This window comes from Rhizopus delemar, genomic scaffold (genome assembly GCF_000149305.1).
Source record: "Rhizopus delemar RA 99-880 supercont3.10 genomic scaffold, whole genome shotgun sequence".
In the NCBI taxonomy this organism is placed as follows: Eukaryota; Fungi; Mucoromycota; class Mucoromycetes; order Mucorales; family Rhizopodaceae; genus Rhizopus; species Rhizopus delemar.
Genome location: NW_027137836.1, coordinates 107879 through 129474, shown reverse-complemented (window position 1 = coordinate 129474; position 21596 = coordinate 107879). Strand labels below are relative to the sequence as shown.

Sequence of the window (21596 nt, the reverse complement as noted above, 5' to 3'; positions counted from 1 at the left end):
TCTTGATGCGTAGTAGACAAAATATGGGTGTATAATTTTGAATTCATTGTGCCATCATATACTCGACAAGCTTATCCTGGTCCTCGAGATGTAATACAGCCCCAAAGCATAACAGATCCGCCGCCATGCTTCATTGTTTGATTAACATGAAAGGATTGCCAAGGTTGATCGACTTGCTTCCAATAGTAGCGTATACCATCGGCACCCCAAACATTGATTTTGGCCTCATCACTGAAGATCACAGACTTCCAGTCCTCCACAGTCCATGATGCTTTGTCGCGACACCACTTCAATCGCTTTTTCTGGTTTGTATAGCTGATGAAAGGCTTGTACTTCTTAATTCCAGACTTGAAGCCTATCTTTCTAAGAAGCCTTCTGACCGACCGTTTGCTAATACTGTATCCTAAGGACCTCAAAAAGAGCTGAGCATCAGAATCTGTGCGTAAGAGTCCTTGTCGAAACTTTAGACGGATGATTGCATTAGTTATTTTTTTAACTACGACCGGTCGACCACCACGGTTACGAGCCTTGATGTTCTTTTCTTCCTTTCTTATCCTGTTGATCGTCCATTTAGAGACTCCTGTTGTTCTAGAAATATCCATTGTCGTACGACCTGAGCGTATTCCAGATTTCACAGCTTCTCTTTTATCGTTGCTGACTTTTTTGGGCATAGAGTGCTGGTACTTTGTTAAAATAGATAGGGTAAAAATAAGAAGTGAAATTCATAGAGAGATACAAATTAGGCAAGGGTTTATATATTTTTTAAAAGCTATTGGAATGCACTAGTCTATTATAAAATTTTACAGCAAACTAGAAAGAAATGGGTAGATTTGAAAGAAGGCTAGACAAGTACTACATTTTTGGCGAAAATTGAAATATTCAAAAAATCACTAAAAATGACCTTATTCCTGAAGGATGTCCGGCACAGTTCCGGTTTACCTAGCATAATGCATATTTTAGACTGCCTTTCAGATGGTATATGCCACAAATGTCGCAGACATATAGCGGAGATGCAATGCTGATTTTAATTTTTGTGCACCAGTTTTGTCCGCTACTGTACTAACTTTAATTTGAAAGATGTAAAAAGGGAAGAAAAAAAACAGGGGGGAAACGCGAAATAAAAAAAAATTTATTTGAAATAGTTAAGTCACAAAAAGCAAAAATTCAGACATAAAAAACGACTGCTAAAACTTTCAGAAAAAAATTACACACACAAGGGTCGAATATGCGACCCTCTTCATACAAAGACGACACCTTATCCATTCTGGACAACGACATGCATAATGCTATTATACTATATCGATTATAGCATTCATATTCCGAAAATCGTCGATTTCCAAATAAGGAAATTAAAATTTTAAAGTCCGACGGCATCAAACTTACAACCATCCGACTTAGGCCTGGACTAGTTGCGACTAACCCTTTAGCACAGAAGCCCTGCTATCAAATATTGGGTTTGTGATATGCCTTGGCTTGTGCTTTGTGTCATTGTCATGCTGAAACGAGAGATTACGACATTTTAGACCACTATACCTTAGGCTTTTGTGGTATGTAGTAAGCGAAATATATGTGTATATTTATGAGTTCATTATATCATCGTGTACTTGACAAGTATATCCTGGTCCTCAATATCTAATACAGCCTTAAAATATAACAGAACAGCCAGCATGCTTCATTGTTTGATCACCGTGAAAAGATTGCTAAGATTGCTCGACATGCTTTCAATATTAGTGTTTACTATCTGCACTCATAAAGATCATGTTTGTTTCATTGCTGAAGATGATAGGCTTCCAGCCCTCTATAGTATGCGATGGCTTGTCGTGTTATCACTTTCATCGCTTTTTCTGGCTTATACAGCTAATGAAAATCTGCGCTTCCTTAGTTCCAGAATCAAGATCTAGCTTCCTACAGTGCATTCGGACTGACAGTTTGCTAATACTGTATCTTAAGATCCTCAAAATGTGCTGAGCATCAGAAACTGCGTGTACGGAACATTGTGCAAGCTTTAGGTTGGTGACTGCACTAGTAATTGTTCAGACTACAAGCGGGAGACCATCATGGTCACAGGGCGTTAAGTTCCTTTCTTCCCTCTTTTTCCTGTTGATTGTCCATTTAGAGATTCTCGCTACCCTAAAAAGATCCGCTGTCGTATGAACTAAGTGCATTCGAGATCTCAGAGCTTTGTTTTTACAGTTGCTTATTTTCTTAAGCATATAAGGCTAGTACTTTGTTATAGTAGATTGGGTGAAAACAAAAGGGGGAATTCAATGGGAAATACAAAATAAGCATGGGTTTATATATTTTTTAAGAGCTACTAAACTTCACTAATATACTGTGAAATTTGATAGCAAGCGGGAAGGATATGGGGAAAACTGAAAGAAGACTAGACAAGTACTACATTTTTGGCGAAAATTGAAATATTCAAAAAATCACTAAAAATGACCTTATGTCTGAAGGATGTCTGGCATAATTTCTGCTTACATAGCATAATGTATATATTAGTCCGTCTTTCAGATGGTATATGTTACGAAAGTCGCAGACATATAGCGGAGATGCAATGCTGATTTTAAGTTTTGTGCACCAGTTTTGTCCGCTACTGTATGTAGCACTAAAAATAAAAGATAGTATGACAAATTATCAATCTCAGATGGTGATTATTCATCCGAAAACAACTGCTAAACGAAGATTCGTTTATTTTTAGAGTTTTTTCACTTCCATAAATGTCGGTTACACGGACCGACAGACAGACTCCGCGGACGTTTAATGATTTATTATGACTCATAAAGGCTCCAAAAGAATAAAAGGAGTCGCTTTTCTCTTTTTTTCGTAATTTTTTCCATTTAATTTTTAAATATCTTAAACACCTCAATCATGTCTAAATCTCTCTCTGCTGACATCAAAAACGATATAAAGTCCGATCTACTTGCTGGAAAAGACTCCATGGAGGTTGCGAAACGCTTTGGGGTTACGTATGTAACAATTAATAACTATGCGGACAAGTTTTTCCCAAACCGACAGCGTCGACTTGGTGGTAGACCGATGGTTGTGTCCGCTCAGACGAACAGATTCATCAAACTTTGAGTTGTACAAGGCCAACTCAAGACTGCAAGGGAAGTACATGACAAACTCATGGAGCTTGGATATTACATATCATATAAAACCGCTATAAATGTGTTGAAATCGATGAACTTCTTTGCTGCGATTAAAGTCAAAAAGCCTTTGTTAACCGCAAAGCACATGAAGAGACGGCTAGCATGGGTCAAGAAGCACCAAATCTGGACTACAGATGACTGGCGACGCGTAGTATTCTCTGATGAAACAAAAGTGAACATTTGGGGCTCTGACGGGTGTAAGTACTATTGGTCAAGACCAGGGGACCCTCTTAGACCTCATCATATTGACGTAACTGTTAAGCATGGGGGCGGTAGTTTGATGATGTGGGGGTGCATGACGTATGAGGGACCCGGATACGCCTGTCAGATATACGATGGAACTATGAACTCGGATCTTTACCAACATATTGGTTTTTGACTGTAAATTTGCGGATGACTTTTTTTATTTTGCGGACAATGATTTTTATTTAGCGAATAATAATTTTTTATTTTGCGGACAATGGTTTTTATTTTGCGGATAATAAATTTCATTTTGCGGATGGTACATTTTTAAAGCATTGGCTCAAGGGCCAGACATCTATCGAAAAACGAATATGAATGATTTATCCAATTTACACAATCATCAACTGATACAGTTTTAGCTGATTCAATAATTCTCGTGCTTAGATTGTCATTTGAATTCAAGCAATCTCTCCTAATTCCTCCTTTTACTTTAGACCAGAATAATTCAATAGGATTCAAAAATGGTGAGTAAGGTGGCAAGTATATAACTTTATATCCGCGCGATGCAATTAGGTCTTTAACCTCAGTGACTTTATGAATGGCAGCGTTGTCCATAACAAGATAACGCCCTTTCATATCGAATTGATCCAAAGTGTCCATGACACCGATCAAAAACTCTATGAAATGCTCACTACGAGTACCTATCCTAGCATTTGCTTCAACAACTTCAGCCTTGTCATTTTCTCTTTTTCTTTTCTTGTTACTATTCGTTTTCTTCTGAACAGCCTTTGGCTTACGAAGAGTAAGATCAATCACTCCCTTTTCACAAATAGCGCCAATTATTGATACTGTAATGCCTCTGTTTGCAGGTATTACTGCTTTAGCAGGCATTCCCCTCTTAGATCTACCAAAGTTTCTACGAATATGCATATTAAAACCTGCCTCATCAATGAAAACACAGTTTTTATGCCAGTTCATATTTTCATCACTTTTCCACTCAAGAACCCTGTCTCTACGTATTTGGAGATTACCAAGAGTATTTCTTGAAGATACAATTGCTTCTAGTTTCTTAAGAGTTAAAGAAGCATGTAAGACGAGATGTCTATGAAGGCCAGATAATGTGATTGATTGGATTTCGCTAAAAGCCTCAAGTAGTGCATCCCTTGCCTGCCAGAGTACAGCCTGTGGGTTCTTCTCATAAAACACGCATAGGAAGTTGGTGTGATGAGGCTGAAGTTTTCTTTCCCAACTTACTCGTTGCTTTCTACCACCTGGCAAGCGTTTTTCATCATCTTCCTTATAAGTTTTTACATAATTTTGTGCTGTTCGCTCAACAATTCCAACAATTGCGCCTGCTTTTCTTGCAGAAAGTCCTTCTTCAATAACAAGATCAAGAAGCTCCTGTACTTGTTCGGGTGAGTAGGTTCTATACGCTCCTCGAGTTTTTTTTGATACAATTTTTTTTCTAGATTGCTTCAAGTCATTCTGAATTTCCACAGTTATTGGTTGCTCTTCTGCTTTTGAATGGTGCTCATTCTCCAAGATCTGACGATATACCTGGTAGCTCTTTAAATCCAAAAGCTTTTTGACTGCCGGTTCAGGCACACTCTCATCTTCATTTGGTCCTTTCCAGTGATGCCATTCTAATTCAGTTGTTTGGTACAAGTCATTTATATTCTCAACTTCCATTGGTTCATAATCTGGAATCTCATCAAAAACATTAAAACAATGCATATACTCTTCTGGTACACTGTAAATAGACATTTTGTAGTGAAGTAAAGCAAAAAAATGAAAAATGCACCATCCGCAAAATGAAATTTATTATCCGCAAAATAAAAACCATTGTCCGCAAAATAAAAAATTATTATCCGCTAAATAAAAATCATTGTCCACTAAATAAAAAAAGTCATCCGCAAATTTACAGTCAAAAACCAATATATTGGACACAACACTTCGGGAAATAATGGAGTACTGTAATATGGATTGGTCTACTGCGTATTTTCAGCACGACGGTGACCCAAAGCATCGTTCCAGGTCAACCGTCCAATGGTTAAAAGCTAATGGGTGAACTATATTGATGACTGGCCAGCTCAAATTCCTGATCTTAATCCTATTGAGCATCTTCGGCATCATTTGAAGTTGAAGCTATCGTTATATGACAAGAAAGCCAAAGGTGTCCATGAATTGTGGGAAAGAGTTGAAAAGGAATGGAACTCCTTTGATAAAGAAGCTTGCAGAAGGTATATTGACACTATGTCTGCACGTATTAAGGCAGTAATCGATGCCAAAGGTGGATCTACTCGGTATTAAGTCATCTATAATATAATAAAAGTAAAGGGAAAAAACTCTAAAAATAAACCCACAACACTTCCATCGCTTTTTCGGACTGTTAAATAACAATCTGAACTTAAAACTTTCATGAGATGTAATAGACAGCACAACAAGTATGTCATAACGTTTTTCCATGATCTAAGTTGCTGTGTATTGTCACAGAGGCTAAAAACTGAAAAAATATCTGACGTTTTTAGAGTTTTTTCACCCACTGTATTATTCGTATGAGATTACTCAAATCTTATATAAGAAATAACAAATACTGGATACATAATATTTTATATTACATATTCTCTAAGACTCATTTACAATATTAACCATATACAATATTTATATTGTTCAAGGTCAATTTTAGTACTGAGCTTGAACTCACTTCGGTCCCTGAATAATTTTATTTCCTATATAAAGGCGTAGTTTGATTAAATGGGTTCTCGCGAGCGTCTTGAAATCTAATAAAGAGGTTACATAGAGACTCATTCACTAGTTTTTCAAGCACTATCTCCTTTTAATTCTCAAATTTTTATCTGCAAATATCTCATCAGATCGTACTCGAGCTAATATAAGCACTCTTCAAATCGTTCTTCAATAAAAACATTGGACTGTAGCACTATCGCTCAGTCTCGTCAATTTTCGTTGTTTCTATTTTTATTGCTAAAGCACTTTGTTGTGGAACAGAGTCTGATTATAACGGACATTGAATAATCACAACTAAAAGAAGTATATTAAAATTGATAAAAGATAATAATTTAAATCTTTATTAAATAAAATATACTCTTCTTCTTTTTTATATAAAACTATCACTATTAGATTCATTCTATGAAGTAAACATGAACACTAAATAAGTCATGATCTTTACTATTCATCATTTCTGTAAATGAATAATAATGGATCAGGTACCTAGTCAACTTTGATCTGACTGGAGGCATTTCATATAAATATATCTTTCCTCTCAATGAAGACGGGACAATTCTCCCAGATCAGTTAAAGAACAATAAGATCTATAAAACAACGAATTAAAAATTTTCATAATCGATTCAGTGATCATTCTTCAATCAAACGTGTCAATTATTGAATCTACGCTCATAGCTACTCATTTACCCGCCAACTGATAGAAGAATATAAATAGTAGACTTTGTAATGATTTCTTTTTAACAATTAAGGTTGTCTTAAAGTTCAGTCTCAAAAAGTATTCTTTAGGTTTTACTGCTACCTTTAAATTACTTTACCAGAACATGACACACTTAACCAATGTAGCGTTTTAGTGGTTCGAAGCCCATAGCTCCTGAATACTATTGTGGCCTCTTCATACGTATCATTGTTCGTTGCAGAATCATCAAATGCATCGACAGTTGTGTATAGGTTTTAAATACGGGTAGTATCCGGTCCGCTATCACACCGTAACCACCGTTGACGGTGAGCCAGGTAATTTTTTCGTCTTTGAAGGCCTGTAGCTCGTCAGGTAATACAGTGACACCTTCAAAAATACCACCATGAAAAGCGGAAAAATTATTTGCATCATTTGAGGTAACGGATGACTATGTGTAACAAATAACGGGCACGCAATCGCTCTTTTTTAGTCCGCCAAAGGTAGTTTTTTTCGTTGTAATGCGATTCACGAGCTGAGTTTATGTGTAACGGCCATAAAAGTTACACCATTCGATGCGGAAAATTCGGGCGCATTGATTGCTATATTTGGATCTCACGTAGTACAAATACCTGGCCCGGAATCCCCTTGCATCGTATCTTTTCCTTCAGCCGCTTTGTGATCATTATTCAAGCGGCTTCAAGTTCGTTCAATTTAATTCATCTTTCTATTGTTTATGTATTCACGTCTTATACGTACAGTACCCGCTCTATTTAAGGGTGGCCAAAATTTTTTGAATATCCACCCTTAAATAGAAAATACCCTTAAATTGAATTTCGTGACTGTTAAAAAACGAAGTCACGATATGTATTGTAGCTACATTATAGACATGTTTGTACAACAAGTTTCCACATAGGTACTGTCGGTTGGTATAGATTTGGTGATTGTGTAACGACATTAACAAATCAAAGCTTGCTTTTAAGGCTTGATCGAAGCTGCTGGAAGGATAATATACGAGTCGTAGACTCAAAATAATTTTGATGAGAATAAATACATGATATAGTAAAAGTTATTCTCTTTCTTTAGATTCTATCTATAAAAAATGTCTAATAATAAACGTGTACGCCTTTCTATTTCTCAAAAAATTGAGCTTTTGGATCAAAATGCTACTGGCCAGCTTAATCAAACAGAATTAGGTGAATGGGCTATGAAGAAATTCAATTTAGATCAACCACTTGCCCAACAGACTATATCAAACATACTCAAAAATGCTGAAACGTTATATAGTAATGTTAATGTTGTCAAAAATAGCAAAAGTCTAAAAACAACACGTTATCCTCAACTTGATGATGAAGTCGAAAAGTTTGTTGCAGACATGAACAATAGCAATCTGCCAGTCAATCGAGACTCAATCCTTCGATATGTGAGACATATTGCTCAAGCGAAGTATAGAATCCCTGGAAAAGAAATTTCATTTTCTTCTGGATGGCTTACAAAACTTTTTAAACGAATTGGAGTAAGATCCAGGCCAATGCATGGTGAAAGTGCCTCAGTGGACATCTCTTCTGAAAACATTCAGAACGAATTGAGGAAGATAGAGGAACTTCTTGAGCCATATGATCCTGTAGATACCATGAACTTTGATGAAACAGGCTTATACTACCAGCAACCACCAAGAAGAACCATATGTTCCGAGTCGCTTGGTGGTCTTAAAAAAAGTAAAACTCGTCTGACAGTTGGGTTGCTCTGTAACTCGGATGGGTCTTACAAAGGGCACCCAGTTGTTATCGGACAACACAAGAGCCCCAAGTGCTTTAAAACAAGAGCCAATTTGTTATCCATGACAGCAATTGGAAAAAAACATGAAGTTGAATACCACTATTCTACTAATGCTTGGATGACAAATGAAATTTTCACAGCATACGTGAAAAAGTTAGATGTTGCCTTTGGAAGACAAAATCGAAAAATTGCTCTTCTTTTGGATAATGCATCCGTTCATAAAATAAAAATTCCGCTCAACAACATTAAATTGATATTTCTTCCAGCAAACACTACTAGCAAACTACAGGCTCTTGACGCAGGTAACCTATTATTTGTCGATAAAATGCTATATAAATTGTCTTTTTGTTTCACAGTTTTCTCATTAATATTTTGTATACACAGGAATTATTGCCAACTTTAAGGCACACTTCCGAGCCCAGCAATACGATCGTGCTTTGTGTCTGTATATCAGTAAAAAGTTGGATAATCTGGATGTTTACAAAATGGATCAAGCTCAGGCTATGTTTTTTCTAGCTAATGCATGGCTTAAAGTAAATCCAGAAACGATAAAAAACTGCTGGCAACATACAAAAATATTGGCATTTAAAGAAAAAACAATTTGTGATTTTGAGCCAGTTGAGTATCCAACAAGTGCTTTGCCATTGGAAGAAGAGATTGTTGCCGAGCTAAATGGAATGATCCCAGATCTCCCCGGGAACTTTAACAACGAAGTTACTGATGTTAGCCAGTTGAATCTTGAAGCAGATGAAAGCGACATGATAGTATGTTATACAGCAAACACTACTAATAATGAAGAAACGGCAGAAGGCAACGTAGATGAAACGGAACAAAATGGCAACACAGAGCAAGATGAGCAGTGTGTTGATATAGTAGAGTGTAAAAAACGGTTGAGAGAAGCCTATGAAACTATTCTCATGTATGAAGTTCCTTTGGACGATCTTGATTGTAAATTACACCGCCGAATTCGAATGAGATTGGCTGACTCTTATGCTGAATTAAATAATTCAAAAGAGCAAACAAATCTTCGATCTTATTTTACAAATTAAAAAATTTATTTTTAGAGCACTCCAAAAAAATGTCACATAAAAATTTTTCTATTTAGTGGTAAAAATTTTTTGCGTTCCACCCTTAAATAGAATAGTGGTATGGTGGTATTTATGCTGGGGACCTGTGCCGTTCTTCAGAATTACACCCTTAAATAGAAAATACCCTTAAATCGAACACCCCTAAATAGAGCGGCTACTGTATAATCTGCTAGCGCCCACACCCTACAGCAAGCAAGTCAACATTAGATTAGCTGTTTTTGAAAGTAGATCATGCACAGAAATTATAGATATTTTTGGAATACATTCATCAATAGTAGACCGTTACGTAAAGAAGTTTTTAAAGACTGATAAAGCATGCAAAGGCGTCCATCTTGTGGTTCCTCCTGTATTAACTAGAAAGTACATCGGATTATTGGTGCTCAAAGGAGATAGACAGACAGCTAGAGGCAAGTTCCTCAGGCTAATGGAGCTAGGACTCTCTATGTCTTCTATCACTGCAGTAAACATCCTGAAAAAAAAGAATGTCCATGCAAAGCTACAGAAAAAGCAGCTACTTTTAACATTTAAGCATATTTAAAATAGCTTGGCGTAGGCAAAAGGATATAAGGATTGGAGTGTTGATCGATGAAGACAGGCAGTATTCTCCAATGAAACAAAATATAGTATTTGGGGCACCGATGGCGTCAAATACTATTGGACAAGATCAAGCAACATATTGCGACCATATCACCTCGACCTTACAGTGAAGCATGGCGGGCCTGTTTTAACTTTATGGAGACGCAGATCTTTATGAGGCCCTGGATATGCATATCAAGATTGCGGTTGGATATTGAATTTGGAAGTACATCAACATATTCTTGGTGTAACCTACCTGTATACATCGAAATGCTTCGAATGGCACAAAACACAGATTTACTTTTGACCGGACATTAAGCATAAACATACATCTCGATCGACCACTATATGATGAAAAGAACATAGGGTACGCTATGTTAATACTGCTTATCACAAATCCCAAATTTAAACGCTGTGGAGCACGTATGGCATTCACTTATGTTGCTACTGAGTGCATTTAAGACGTGTTGTAGAACAGTAACTGATTGTAGTTGACATTAATAAATATAAGTCTTAATACAAGATCATAATTAAAATAAAATAAAATACAAGTTTATTTTGTGATATTTGAGGTTTTATAATATAAAAAGTACTAAGTCAATCAACAAATATAAAAATAAGTGAGACTCAAAGTAGATTGTCCTTTATTCAAGTTAAAAATATGAGGGTATTTATACTTTTCTAATCACGGCTAAATATTAATATTTACAGTATATGACTATTGATTATTAATCGATATTAGACAATGAGTTATTTATATGATTGGCATAGTTTAACATCTTTTTATCAAGAAGTAATTATTAATCCTGATCCAGGAACTTATTAGAATATTCTGGAGTGGATCGGGATTTTATTTGAAGTGGCGTAATACAATGTCCGATATTCCTAATTTGGAGGACCATTGTTCGTAGTAACTTACATTATTACTTTATTACATGTGTAAATACCACATATTTAAATAAGATCATACAATCAATTCCAATTAAACATATTCTAAAAGAATATGTATTGTATTCATGAGAGTTCTTTGATAAGAAGAAGTATCAACTAAAATAACCAAATCCAATCCAATTTCAGGAATATTGCTAATCTTTCACATAATTGAAATAACGCGTAAAAAAACGTTATTCAAATCAGTGAGGAATTCCCAGAATAAAAGATAATCTATGACAGACATACAAAAGAACAAATGAAAATTTTTCATAATCATAATTAGAGATAACACTTGCTAAAGTACCTGAAGATTAGAAGAACGATCACAATAGAAGATATCAAGCCACTCACTCAATAAGATATAAATACTTGCCTTCAACTAGAATAATTTTTACTTTAACTTAAACTGAAATAAAGATCAGTCTCAAAAAGTACCCAAACTGTTTCTTGATCTTTGTTTCTCCCTTTTTCTGAATTACTATTACCATTATACAACAACACTCTCATGGGCATCTGGCGAGCTCATTGGGCCTTCATTTTTTATTCTGTTCCTTTTCATTCCGACCTGGTCTCAAAATCCGTTTCCTCGATGATTACAACGACTCATGAAGAAAATCTACTGCGTTCTGGTTGTTCCCCGGTGCCTTTGCCTCATATTCAACCTTAACCTCATTCGTGGATTACACCATTTTCGCTTACATCTTTTCCATTTTTCATTTTCTACTTCCCCAAACATAACAAAAAAAATGCATAATATAAAAACCAAAAACAATAATGTGGCTTGATTCATCGCCATTTAATAAACTTGAGCCTTATGCTCCTTATAAAAAAAAAGATTGAATATGATAAATTCTACATGTAAAAAGTGAGAGTATTTATGGATATGATACGGATAAAGAATTAGGACAGATTTATGATCAATTCGACAGAATAGATGATTACTATTTCTAATTATTAGTTTAGCCTGTTCCTAGCTTGTATTGTCAATTATGCTATTGGGATGGTTTCAGATAACTCTGGATGTAGGACTATTTAGGAGACGGTACAGATGAATATAAAATCCTCTAGTTCCGTGATTGGACATTACGGCTAATAATAATATCTCAGTTAGGATAAAGGTTTACATGACTTAATGATGATCCGGTAAGTAATTGTCATTCCTTATTCAACATGCTCATATCATCAATAAACTATATTACAAACACGTCATCTTATTTGACTATGTGAAGTTAATATGAATAAAGCTTAGTATAAAAATTTAATCAAAGTCTTTATTGATCTGTGTTGGGAATGATGTTATAAATGATTCCAAGTTATGCCAACATATTATTCAGGATCATATTCGATTCCCATCACTAAAAGAAAGTGACTATAATCTTATATATGCTTAACAATGTCAATTATTGGATCTATGCTCATTACTATTCATTTACCCGCCAACTGATAGAAGAATATAAATAGTAGACTTTGTAATGATTTCTTTTTAACAATTAAGATTGTCTTAGAGTTTAGTCTCAAAAATATTCTTTGGTTTTTGTTGTCATATCTTAATTACCTTACTAGAGTACAATATGTCACTTGATACGCTTTGGTAAACAAATGCAAAAAAGTAATATTATTTTAATGTTACACTATACACAACGATTGAGGTTTTAATCGGATGTGTGGGTTATAGTGCTGTATAAAGCATATCAATAATAATGATAGGAAAACCATACTAAGGGAGAATACTGAAATGAATTCTAATCCATTGTACGCTGAATTAACAAAAATGTAAGGACATAGTTTCAATTTTTACCAATTGGTGCATGCAGTTTGCGCACGAAATGTCTTGAATAGTATTAATAATACACTTACATTTTCATCAAATCCGGATGTTTTTATGAATTCTAACCACGTTATAAAAAGTTCAAATGGAATGGGAAAACACAATACAAAAAGGCTAATTCAATTTTTTTAATCCACAATTTTTAAAAAGTGACATGTCCATTGTCTTTTATTATTTCTAATTCTACTGCACCATTACTTTGCAAATACATAATTATTCTATTAAAGGGAGTTTGTCTGCTTGCAAATTGAAAAATCTTAATTTTCCTGTGCTGTTAATTACTACTATTCACATATACTTATTGCTCATTCAGGCATCCTACAAATATAATTATTTCAGTTTGTTATAGTTGCATGATTTAAAAAGTGGAATAATAACTTCTATGTTCATATAAAAGGTAATGCTAACTAGTCGTCTTATTCTCTATTTCCTATAGGCTTGTTGGATACCGAATAAACATGGAACTATAGCATCATATTTGTATTAATGAGATAATTGTGTATGTATAATTTGTCTTACTCTACAACTACTTTCTTTTAAGCAGTTTTCATCCTTCTTCCTCGTAAGACAAATTTGGGTTCTTACGAGTGTTAGCATTTTAAAGCATCTGCAAGTCTATCTTAAACTACCTGTAAGTGAGCAATAGGCTATAGATCATATGAGATACGTGCACATATTTATGAATGCTTTTTACTTACTTTTACTTTGTATTTTAACTTTATAGAATTTTATTTTATTTTATAATACGAGCTTTTGCTTTAAAGTAAACAATTGGAATATCCTAATTCCACGCGGTGCGTCGTTCATTTCTTCCATACTTGTTTTTCCTTCTATCTCGATCACTTCTTTCTGTGCTATATTATTTTATAACTTTACTTCTGTACCTTTAAAAAATTAAAAATACATCTTTCACATGTAACTTTGTACATAAACTAAAGGGCTTGATACTATTTCTTGTTAAATTGAGCATATTTGCATATTACTTGAATTGTAGAACCTTTTACAGACTCCTTATATCTTTCTTCTGTATGTATCCCTTCCGTTTCTCATCCGTCATTGGTTGCTTCAAATTTTTTCGCTAATGTGGGATTTTAGGCAGCGACTGACTTATCAAGAAATCCTTCCTCAATGAGGGCACTGGATGGACCGAGTTTGAAGGCATAAAGGCAGTTACTTACAGACTCAGTTTTTATTTCAAAAAAAAGGAAAAGTAGCTACTAAAATACATTATAGATGCAAAGTGTAAGCCATAGTTGACAATTACAATAATTTTTTAATTCCAGAACAAAAAAATTAGCATACGCAATGAACATAAGAAGTTGTTATTTGTAGTTTATCAAATCCTACCATCCTGTTCTACCGCATTTTGCTCTTCTATTCTTATGAAAACCACTGATTAACAGGGTTTCACAAAGTCGACGCGTAGTTGCAGAGTAACATTATACCATAAGTTCGTCATTTTTTAAAAGCTTGGTAATGAACGGGACAAAAGGCATAGACAGCAAATCTAAAACTTAAAAGATAGTAGACAAATACAGAAGACTCTTTTTGTCTTCTTTATCCTGTGTATAACTTTATCAGACAGATGCAAACCCCGTTTCTCTGCCAATAATAATGTTCTCATTTGTCGGTGACAAGTGGTCGGAAATTCTTGAAAAAAAAAAATACACCCTTATTTTGGTTTTTCTTTGTTTTTATACAACATGTACATTAGCAACTGGGATGAATTCCAAAAAGCTGTTATAGACCTATACACTGCTTCGCCTGAACATGTAACATAAGCCAAGATCTTTTCTTCAAAAAAAAAAGTAACACCAAAAAAAAACATTTTACCTCTATTTGTAGGCTCGTTACGTCCATACTTTTCATCGCGGAAATGGAGAACTTGTTTTAAAAGTAACAGATGATAGGACTGTAAAGTACCATGTACAAACATGTTTTCCATTGTACTAAATACCGGACTAGAATATCAAATATAGAACCAATCAAATGACTGATTTGAAGAAATTTGTTAGCTTAAACAGCAATTTAATGTTTAAGATGATGAATAAAGAAATAGAAGGTAGCGCCCCTGATATAAACAAATAGTAAAAGCAGACTAATGATTTACGTAACTAGTTGAAGATATGATGACAGCTAATGTAACAACATTAGACTCAACACCCAAAAATACTCTTTCCGAAACAAAAACTACGACTTCAAAACAAGTGTCAAAAGGGAAAAAGGGAAAAAAGAGACGATAGTCTGCCAGATTGAAAGGCTCATGTTTGTTTAATAAACATATTGTTGACTTTATTCGCTTTTTCTTCTTGAAAAATGGGAAAATGTTATTATTTATTGTTGGTAAGAAAATACATTCTTTAAGTCTACAAACATAATTAATAAAAAAAAAACACAATAACAAAATTGTACTTACAACCATCTTGTTGAGCAAGACGATTAAGAGAATCGTCGGATTCAGCCTCTTTTCGGACAAAGCCACAAAAAGCATACGTAGAAAAAGTGTTAACATAGCGACCATCAGAGTTCACGTCACCGACGTTAATTTGAACAGAAGCATGGTCTTTAGCAGTAATTAAACGGTTAGTAGCAGAACTACGGGAGCAACAAATTAAAATCACAATAAAATTAAATATCAAATTGCTTTTTACCATTTACGAGGGATATAGAGATCAATAAGTTGACCGTCAGAGTTTTCCATTTTTATCAAAAGAATTGAAAAGAAGGGGATTTTCCTTGGAAAAGCGTAACTGGAAATATTTTTTGGGTCTTTTGGCCAAGCCACAGTGATCCAATTTTCAGCTTCTTGAGGAGTTCCTTAATAATGATAATAAAAAAATAGTGATGCAATGAAACTCTTATTAGGGAAAAGACAAACTAAAAATCAGTTTTTTCGCACATTGATTCATTTACGTGTCATTCAATACTAAAACTAAGTAACATAGCTTCCTAGCCGCTGCGTTAATATGATTACAAGTTTTTATTGGTAATGACCATCATGCAAAACGATGTTATAAACAAGCTCCACGTTTTCAGAACATTATTTTTTGAATTGCTGCTAATAATTACACTAAATGCAGCTGCCTCCTCTAAAGCGTGAAGTTTTGATCTAGCAGAAAATGCTATTATTGCGTTCAAAATGATCCGAGACATCAAAGCTCTTAACCATTAGCTTATTTATTTTTTGTAAAATTCAAATAAGCACGAAGAAATAGCAGCAGTCGAATAAGCGTTTAGACTATTTACTATCTACTCTTCCGTTATGATGCTTTTCTATTACTATCTGAAAATCACCTTTACATAAGTTGCACTCATCTCTCGCCTAAATGGCCAGAATGTTCGTATCATTCTGCTTTTACAACTGACCATATCGATCTTTAATATCACAGGGACATTAAAATCTTATTGATATATGATGTCAAAACAAGAATACAAGCATTCATTTTTAACACAATCCATTCCAAATACTTTTTTTTTTGCACGTCCAGATCCTAAGTTAGATAATAAATGATGTATTGCCAGTATTTCAAAAACAATCAACTGTGTGCGTATGAGTTAAAAACCATCTAGGATTTTTGTACTCAAGAAAACATGCGAGTAATTTTTATAAAATTGAATTCTTCTGTGTAGATCTAACTCATCTTTCATAATATCTAGCTTCTAAATATCTAAGCTTTAAGCTTTTGTTCTCTCTTTTCTGATGGTAAACAAGTTCTGGTGTCGTTGTAACGGCTATATTTATTGCAAAAAGAATGCATATTATGATAAACATCGTTTATCGGTTGGCTAGTAAAGAAAAAAAGTTGGTTCGAGTGAAATCAAAGTAACAAAAAAAGCACTTACACTTAGCAACACGTTCGAGTTCATCTTTCTTCTTAATGGCATAAGAGTTGGCAGAACCCTTAGCGGCGTTGATCAATTCATCAGCAAGACATTCAGCAACGGTCTTGACGTTACGGAAAGCGGATTCACGAGTACCAACGGTTAACAAAGAAATAGCTTGGTTGACACGACGGAGAGGAGAAACATCAACGGCTTGACGACGAACGGTACCTTGAGAGCCGATACGTGTAGAATCTTCACGAGGACCACAGTTGATGATAGCATCAACAAGGATTTGAAGAGGGTTAGCGTCAGTCAACAAGTTAATGATTTCGAAAGCGTGTTGAACAATGCGAGCAGCCATGAGCTTCTTACCGTTGTTACGGCCAGTCATCATTAAAGCGTTAGTTAAACGTTCAACAATGGGACACTACAAATTTTTAATGAATCTATTCATGCTCGATCATTTCCCGTGTGTCCCTCTTACCTGAGCTTTACGGAAACGCTTAACAGCGAAACGACCAGCGGTGTGGGGTAAATAAACTTGTTGACGGATTTGAATGTAATCTTGAAGGGAAATATCCTTAACTTCAACATCCTCATAACTCCACTTGTTGAAAAGTTTACGGGTGCCATCAGCAGTGGCCAAAACGTCAGCGGGCAAATTCAAAGCAACCATGCTAGACTAAATTTCAATAAAAAATCCAAAGAAATAAATTTTGAAAAAAAAATAAAGAGGTGTCATTTTAGTATAAGTTGGTCTAATTTACGCTGCATCCATCTTTTTTTTATTATAACAAACTCTTTACCTTTGTCGATTAAGAGAGAAGGTTTATACTGTGCTGTCAGCATCAAATGCACTTAAAGGAATGCTCTTTGAAGTAACAGACACCGCACCATCGAAAAATTGACTTTAAGTTACGGTCCGGACCGATTTGATGGGTCGAATTTTAAAATGGATGCCACTTGGTTTTCAGGAAAGTTCAGATTTTTTAAATATCCAAAATCCAATTTTGGGAGAGTGTGGCTAGAGTTTTTGGGGAAAGTGTAAGCTGCTTCTAGCGATAGCAACAACTCCATTTCATCTCCTCGCCAAGCTAGATATCTTAAAAATCGCCTCAATGTTTTGCTATAGTATGAGTTATGTGCCTTGTTTAATAAGGATTATCTTTTGATAAATTCATATGAAAGTTTAAGCAAGACAGACAAAATAGCCAAATGTGATTTTTCTCTCTTTCTCTCTCTCTTTTCTTCCTTTCAAAGTATCATCAGTAATAAGTATCTTTTTATTTGCTTTTCTTATTATAGAGTAAGACCATTTGCAGTAGTAAATACAGATGAAATTCAAAAAGAAGCTTACTTTGTACCCTCCAGCTCAATAGGGTTCATCATACAAAAAGCCTAGGAATAAACAAAACTTTGTATATGAAGCTTGGTGCCAGTCAATAGAACAAAGCTAAAATCATAAATGTGTAGCAATTGATGCTTTTTTCCAAGCACAAGTCACTTCAGACTCTGAAGTGATTCAAGATCCTGACGAACATTTACCTCACAAATATGAAACATCTACTCAAGAAGACTCTGATAGCGATTTTCAACCTCTCATTAAATCTTCTTTCAATTGCGTGCTATCCAGCAATTTATTTGAAGGCTTAGAAAAGAACTCAGGTATACCTCGCAATAGTTTGTGCTTTCTCTATATGAATAAGCAAACTAATGCAAATAACATTGGGCAAACGAAAATCTCTCGCCAACATTAAAAAGGCAGCTAAAGAAAAAAGGAATAAGTGTAAGGAAAAGGTATTGCATACATCTGAAATGCCTGAAGAAGAATAAGGTCTTTACATGTGTTATTCCTCCAATGGAATCATATTAATACAACAATCATCTACAAAGTCAATGAAATATTCTACTTGTGGTGGAGCTGATCATGCAAGGTCTTCCATCTCTAAGTGCATTTAACATGCCAAAAGCAAGACAGAATCAAACCAAAAATTTACAAAAACTTCAGTTATTAGACAAATTTGAACAGCATTTGCAAGGATGCTAATATGAATCTGGAAACTTGAAAAATAGCATCTCGTGTAATTTAAGTTGTCTACATTGGACCGATGTTTGCAAATTACTTTTACCCTGATCAAGTAGAGAACAAGTAATTTCCTGCTGTTATTATTTACAACTTGGCTTATAAAATTCTCTTACTTTTTACTGTACAAAGAAAGAAAACTAATGAAGTCAAGAACTGTTTTGATAAAGTTCGTGAATTTTTACCTAAAAGAATCAATTTGGATGACTTCAAAAGGTCAAGGGTATCAAGTAACCATTTAATCTAAGGCAAAGCAATATGGAACTTTGGTAAGTAATAGCATCTCAAGCAAATTTGAAGAAAAGAAACACCAAATTGATTGTGGCGACAAAACTGATTAATAGAATGATATTGAGGCGATTTTTACCGTAAATAAGATAAAATTAGACAATCAAAATATGCTTGAAAACCTGGCTTAAGAGGGATTTTGAAATAGTGTTGTGCTTTTTTAAAGATCCGTTTTTTTCTTTTTCACATCTATCCCAGAAAGATTCAGAATATCTGATCCACCCAATACAATCCTTGCAAGATGTAGTTTGGCAAGCAGCAATAATACGGGGCGTTAATGTAGCTTGGGCATCTACAGGATGTCTTTTGATGTTTTGCTTTATCTTGGATTAAAACTCTTTGATTGGATGGAGAAAAGGTGAACAATGCAGCAAGTACCAAGGCTTATAGCCTCTTGCTGTTATATAAGCGGGTACACATTTGTTGTCATGGATCTTCACATTGTTAATCATTATAAAGTAACCTTTCATTCCCTCTCTGTCCATTGTATTCAACGTCTTTGTCAACATCTTTGACAAACTCCTTAAATCTCTAACAAAAAAAAGATGGTGCCAAATACTATTGGACTTCTTACTGGGCAGCCCTCTCTCGCTTACTTTATGAAACTGACGCTATTTAGGACCAACATTCCTTTTCACCCTCTGCCCCCTTTTGCACTTATGACTTCCCTTTTCTTACATAGATCGATATTACTTAGGTTGACATTGGTTTCCCTTTCCTTTTCCTCCTTATCTTTCTTTACCCTTGCCACTTGAGGTGTTTTTTCAGTTCATTCTCTATTAACAATTTTCTTTATCTGGGCAATAAAGATGTTTAAGTACCACGTGCTCGTTATGGATTAAACATAGCACAAGTATTATTTGTTTGATGTACGGGAAATCTCAAATCTTTGCTCACCTCGCAATCCCATTTTATTTTCATTTTAGTTTAAAAAAAGTCATTCCTCTTCCTGACTTCCTGCTTCATCTTTAGCCTTACTTGATGTATATTTTCGTTTTTTGCGTGGGGAGACATGCGGACTTGGATCTTCATTGTCTTCTTCCAGTATGTTCTGAGTCTTATCAACAGTAGAGAACATATAATCAAGAATGACATATGTTGCTTCGATCAGGTGGCTAATAGCGGTGAAGTTTTTAAAAAATGTTGGCATAGATTGTGTTAGGATGGAAGATTCACCGAGAATAGGAAACTTGACGTTTTGGACAAATACATAGCTATGATCACATGGCTTAGATAAATTATATGTGAGTCTTCTTATAAAATCGGTAACCCCCAAAAATAGATCTGAAATACTAGGATCCTTTTTAGAAGAAAGAAAGATGTCCTTTATTAAAATGTATTCTTTGTGTATATTTATATATTCTATTTCAAGGGGCTTGATCATAATTTCTTTGTCTTGAGATGCAGAATAATCTGGACTTCTTTTGGCTCGGGTTTTGGGTTGGGATCGACGCTTTAAAGGTTCGCTTGCGCATTCTATATTTGGAAGGTTTATCCTATTGTATTTCCATTGGGTCATCTCTATATTTAGTTTCTGTTTCTTTGTCCATAGAAATGATACTGACATATATACGAATGCCTCATTGTTGTAGAACTGCAAACCGTACAGCTTGAGCTTCCTGATGTGAGTGACAGAAGGAACTTCCATTTTTGAAACAATTTGCTTAAACATTGCTTTCAGATTTTTGCATATTTTGTTCCTATCTTCAAGATAGTGGGTTTGGTTTACTTTGTTTGGTGGGCCTGAAACTTCTACTACCATTATCTCCATGTTGTAATTTTCATCTTTAACAACAATATCAATCTTTGGTCCAGCGAAGCGCCTTTCCTCATCGCCCAAATATCGATTGACTTCGATTGCCTTTACTTTCAAGTTCGTTTTGCCAAAGAGGAGACAAGTACGAGGATCGTTGCAGAGCAGGTTTTTGAAGATTGGAGAGAGAACAAAATAAAGATACGTATCTTCTTTAGTAAAGTCCAAAGAGGTGAGAGTAAAATAAAAGAGCTTCATTATCTTCAGTATCCAAAGTGTTCTCTGCTTGCTTTTATCATCATTCATCGACAGTACTTTTTCCTTCTCATCCTTCAAAGCCTTCTTCTTGTTCACAGCCTTTTCTACTTGACTCAAAACATGCTTGCAGCTGAAACCAGCAGAAACACTTGTTGAAGGTTTTTAATAAAGTGTTTGTTTCCTTGCGCTGGCTGAAGTCTAAGATACCAAAGTACAGCATACTATAAAAAGTTGTTATCAATGTTGAATATAAGATGTATTGTTTACTAAGTTTAAATACACTTACTCTTGCTTGCTTAATTCTTTGACATGCTTCATTCTGTTTCTAGTTTTTTTCAATGGCACATGTATAACCAACATACTTTAAACATGATTCATATTCAATTTATAAGAAATCAGAGTAGTAAATGTTTTACAAAGATTTATCACAGTCTT

General features: G+C 34.8%; 7 protein-coding genes across 7 annotated transcripts; 1 reads left to right on the top strand and 6 right to left on the bottom strand.

The window, feature by feature from the left end:
• Positions 1–71: 71 nt before the first annotated feature.
• Positions 72–671, bottom strand: RO3G_12004 (uncharacterized protein; the record flags this gene model as incomplete). Its single annotated transcript, XM_067666588.1, has 1 exon — positions 72–671. One exon carries the CDS (start codon positions 669–671, stop codon positions 72–74), a length of 600 nt encoding a protein of 199 aa, XP_067522689.1.
• Positions 672–1415: 744 nt separating this feature from the next.
• RO3G_12003 (uncharacterized protein) lies at positions 1416–1669 on the bottom strand (the record flags this gene model as incomplete). The annotated part of the gene is made up of 2 exons (XM_067666587.1): positions 1416–1539; positions 1605–1669. The coding sequence occupies 2 exons, from the start codon at positions 1667–1669 to the stop codon at positions 1416–1418; spliced, it is 189 nt and encodes a 62-aa protein (XP_067522688.1).
• A 2006-nt stretch (positions 1670–3675) lies between these two features.
• Positions 3676–5099, bottom strand: RO3G_12002 (uncharacterized protein; the record flags this gene model as incomplete). Its single annotated transcript, XM_067666586.1, has 2 exons — positions 3676–3690; positions 3825–5099. The coding sequence occupies 2 exons, from the start codon at positions 5097–5099 to the stop codon at positions 3676–3678; spliced, it is 1290 nt and encodes a 429-aa protein (XP_067522687.1).
• Positions 5100–7852: 2753 nt separating this feature from the next.
• RO3G_12001 (uncharacterized protein) lies at positions 7853–9578 on the top strand (the record flags this gene model as incomplete). Its single annotated transcript, XM_067666585.1, has 2 exons — positions 7853–8831; positions 8914–9578. The coding sequence occupies 2 exons, from the start codon at positions 7853–7855 to the stop codon at positions 9576–9578; spliced, it is 1644 nt and encodes a 547-aa protein (XP_067522686.1).
• Positions 9579–15288: 5710 nt separating this feature from the next.
• Positions 15289–15655, bottom strand: RO3G_12000 (40S ribosomal protein eS21; the record flags this gene model as incomplete). Its single annotated transcript, XM_067666584.1, has 3 exons — positions 15289–15320; positions 15371–15549; positions 15606–15655. 3 exons carry the CDS (start codon positions 15653–15655, stop codon positions 15289–15291), a joined length of 261 nt encoding a protein of 86 aa, XP_067522685.1.
• A 1074-nt stretch (positions 15656–16729) lies between these two features.
• On the bottom strand, positions 16730–17455 carry RO3G_11999 (40S ribosomal protein uS7; the record flags this gene model as incomplete). Its single annotated transcript, XM_067666583.1, has 3 exons — positions 16730–16740; positions 16798–17206; positions 17264–17455. 3 exons carry the CDS (start codon positions 17453–17455, stop codon positions 16730–16732), a joined length of 612 nt encoding a protein of 203 aa, XP_067522684.1.
• A 3150-nt stretch (positions 17456–20605) lies between these two features.
• Positions 20606–21479, bottom strand: RO3G_11998 (uncharacterized protein; the record flags this gene model as incomplete). The annotated part of the gene is made up of 3 exons (XM_067666582.1): positions 20606–20626; positions 20724–21309; positions 21448–21479. 3 exons carry the CDS (start codon positions 21477–21479, stop codon positions 20606–20608), a joined length of 639 nt encoding a protein of 212 aa, XP_067522683.1.
• Between the last annotated feature and the right edge of the window lie 117 nt (positions 21480–21596).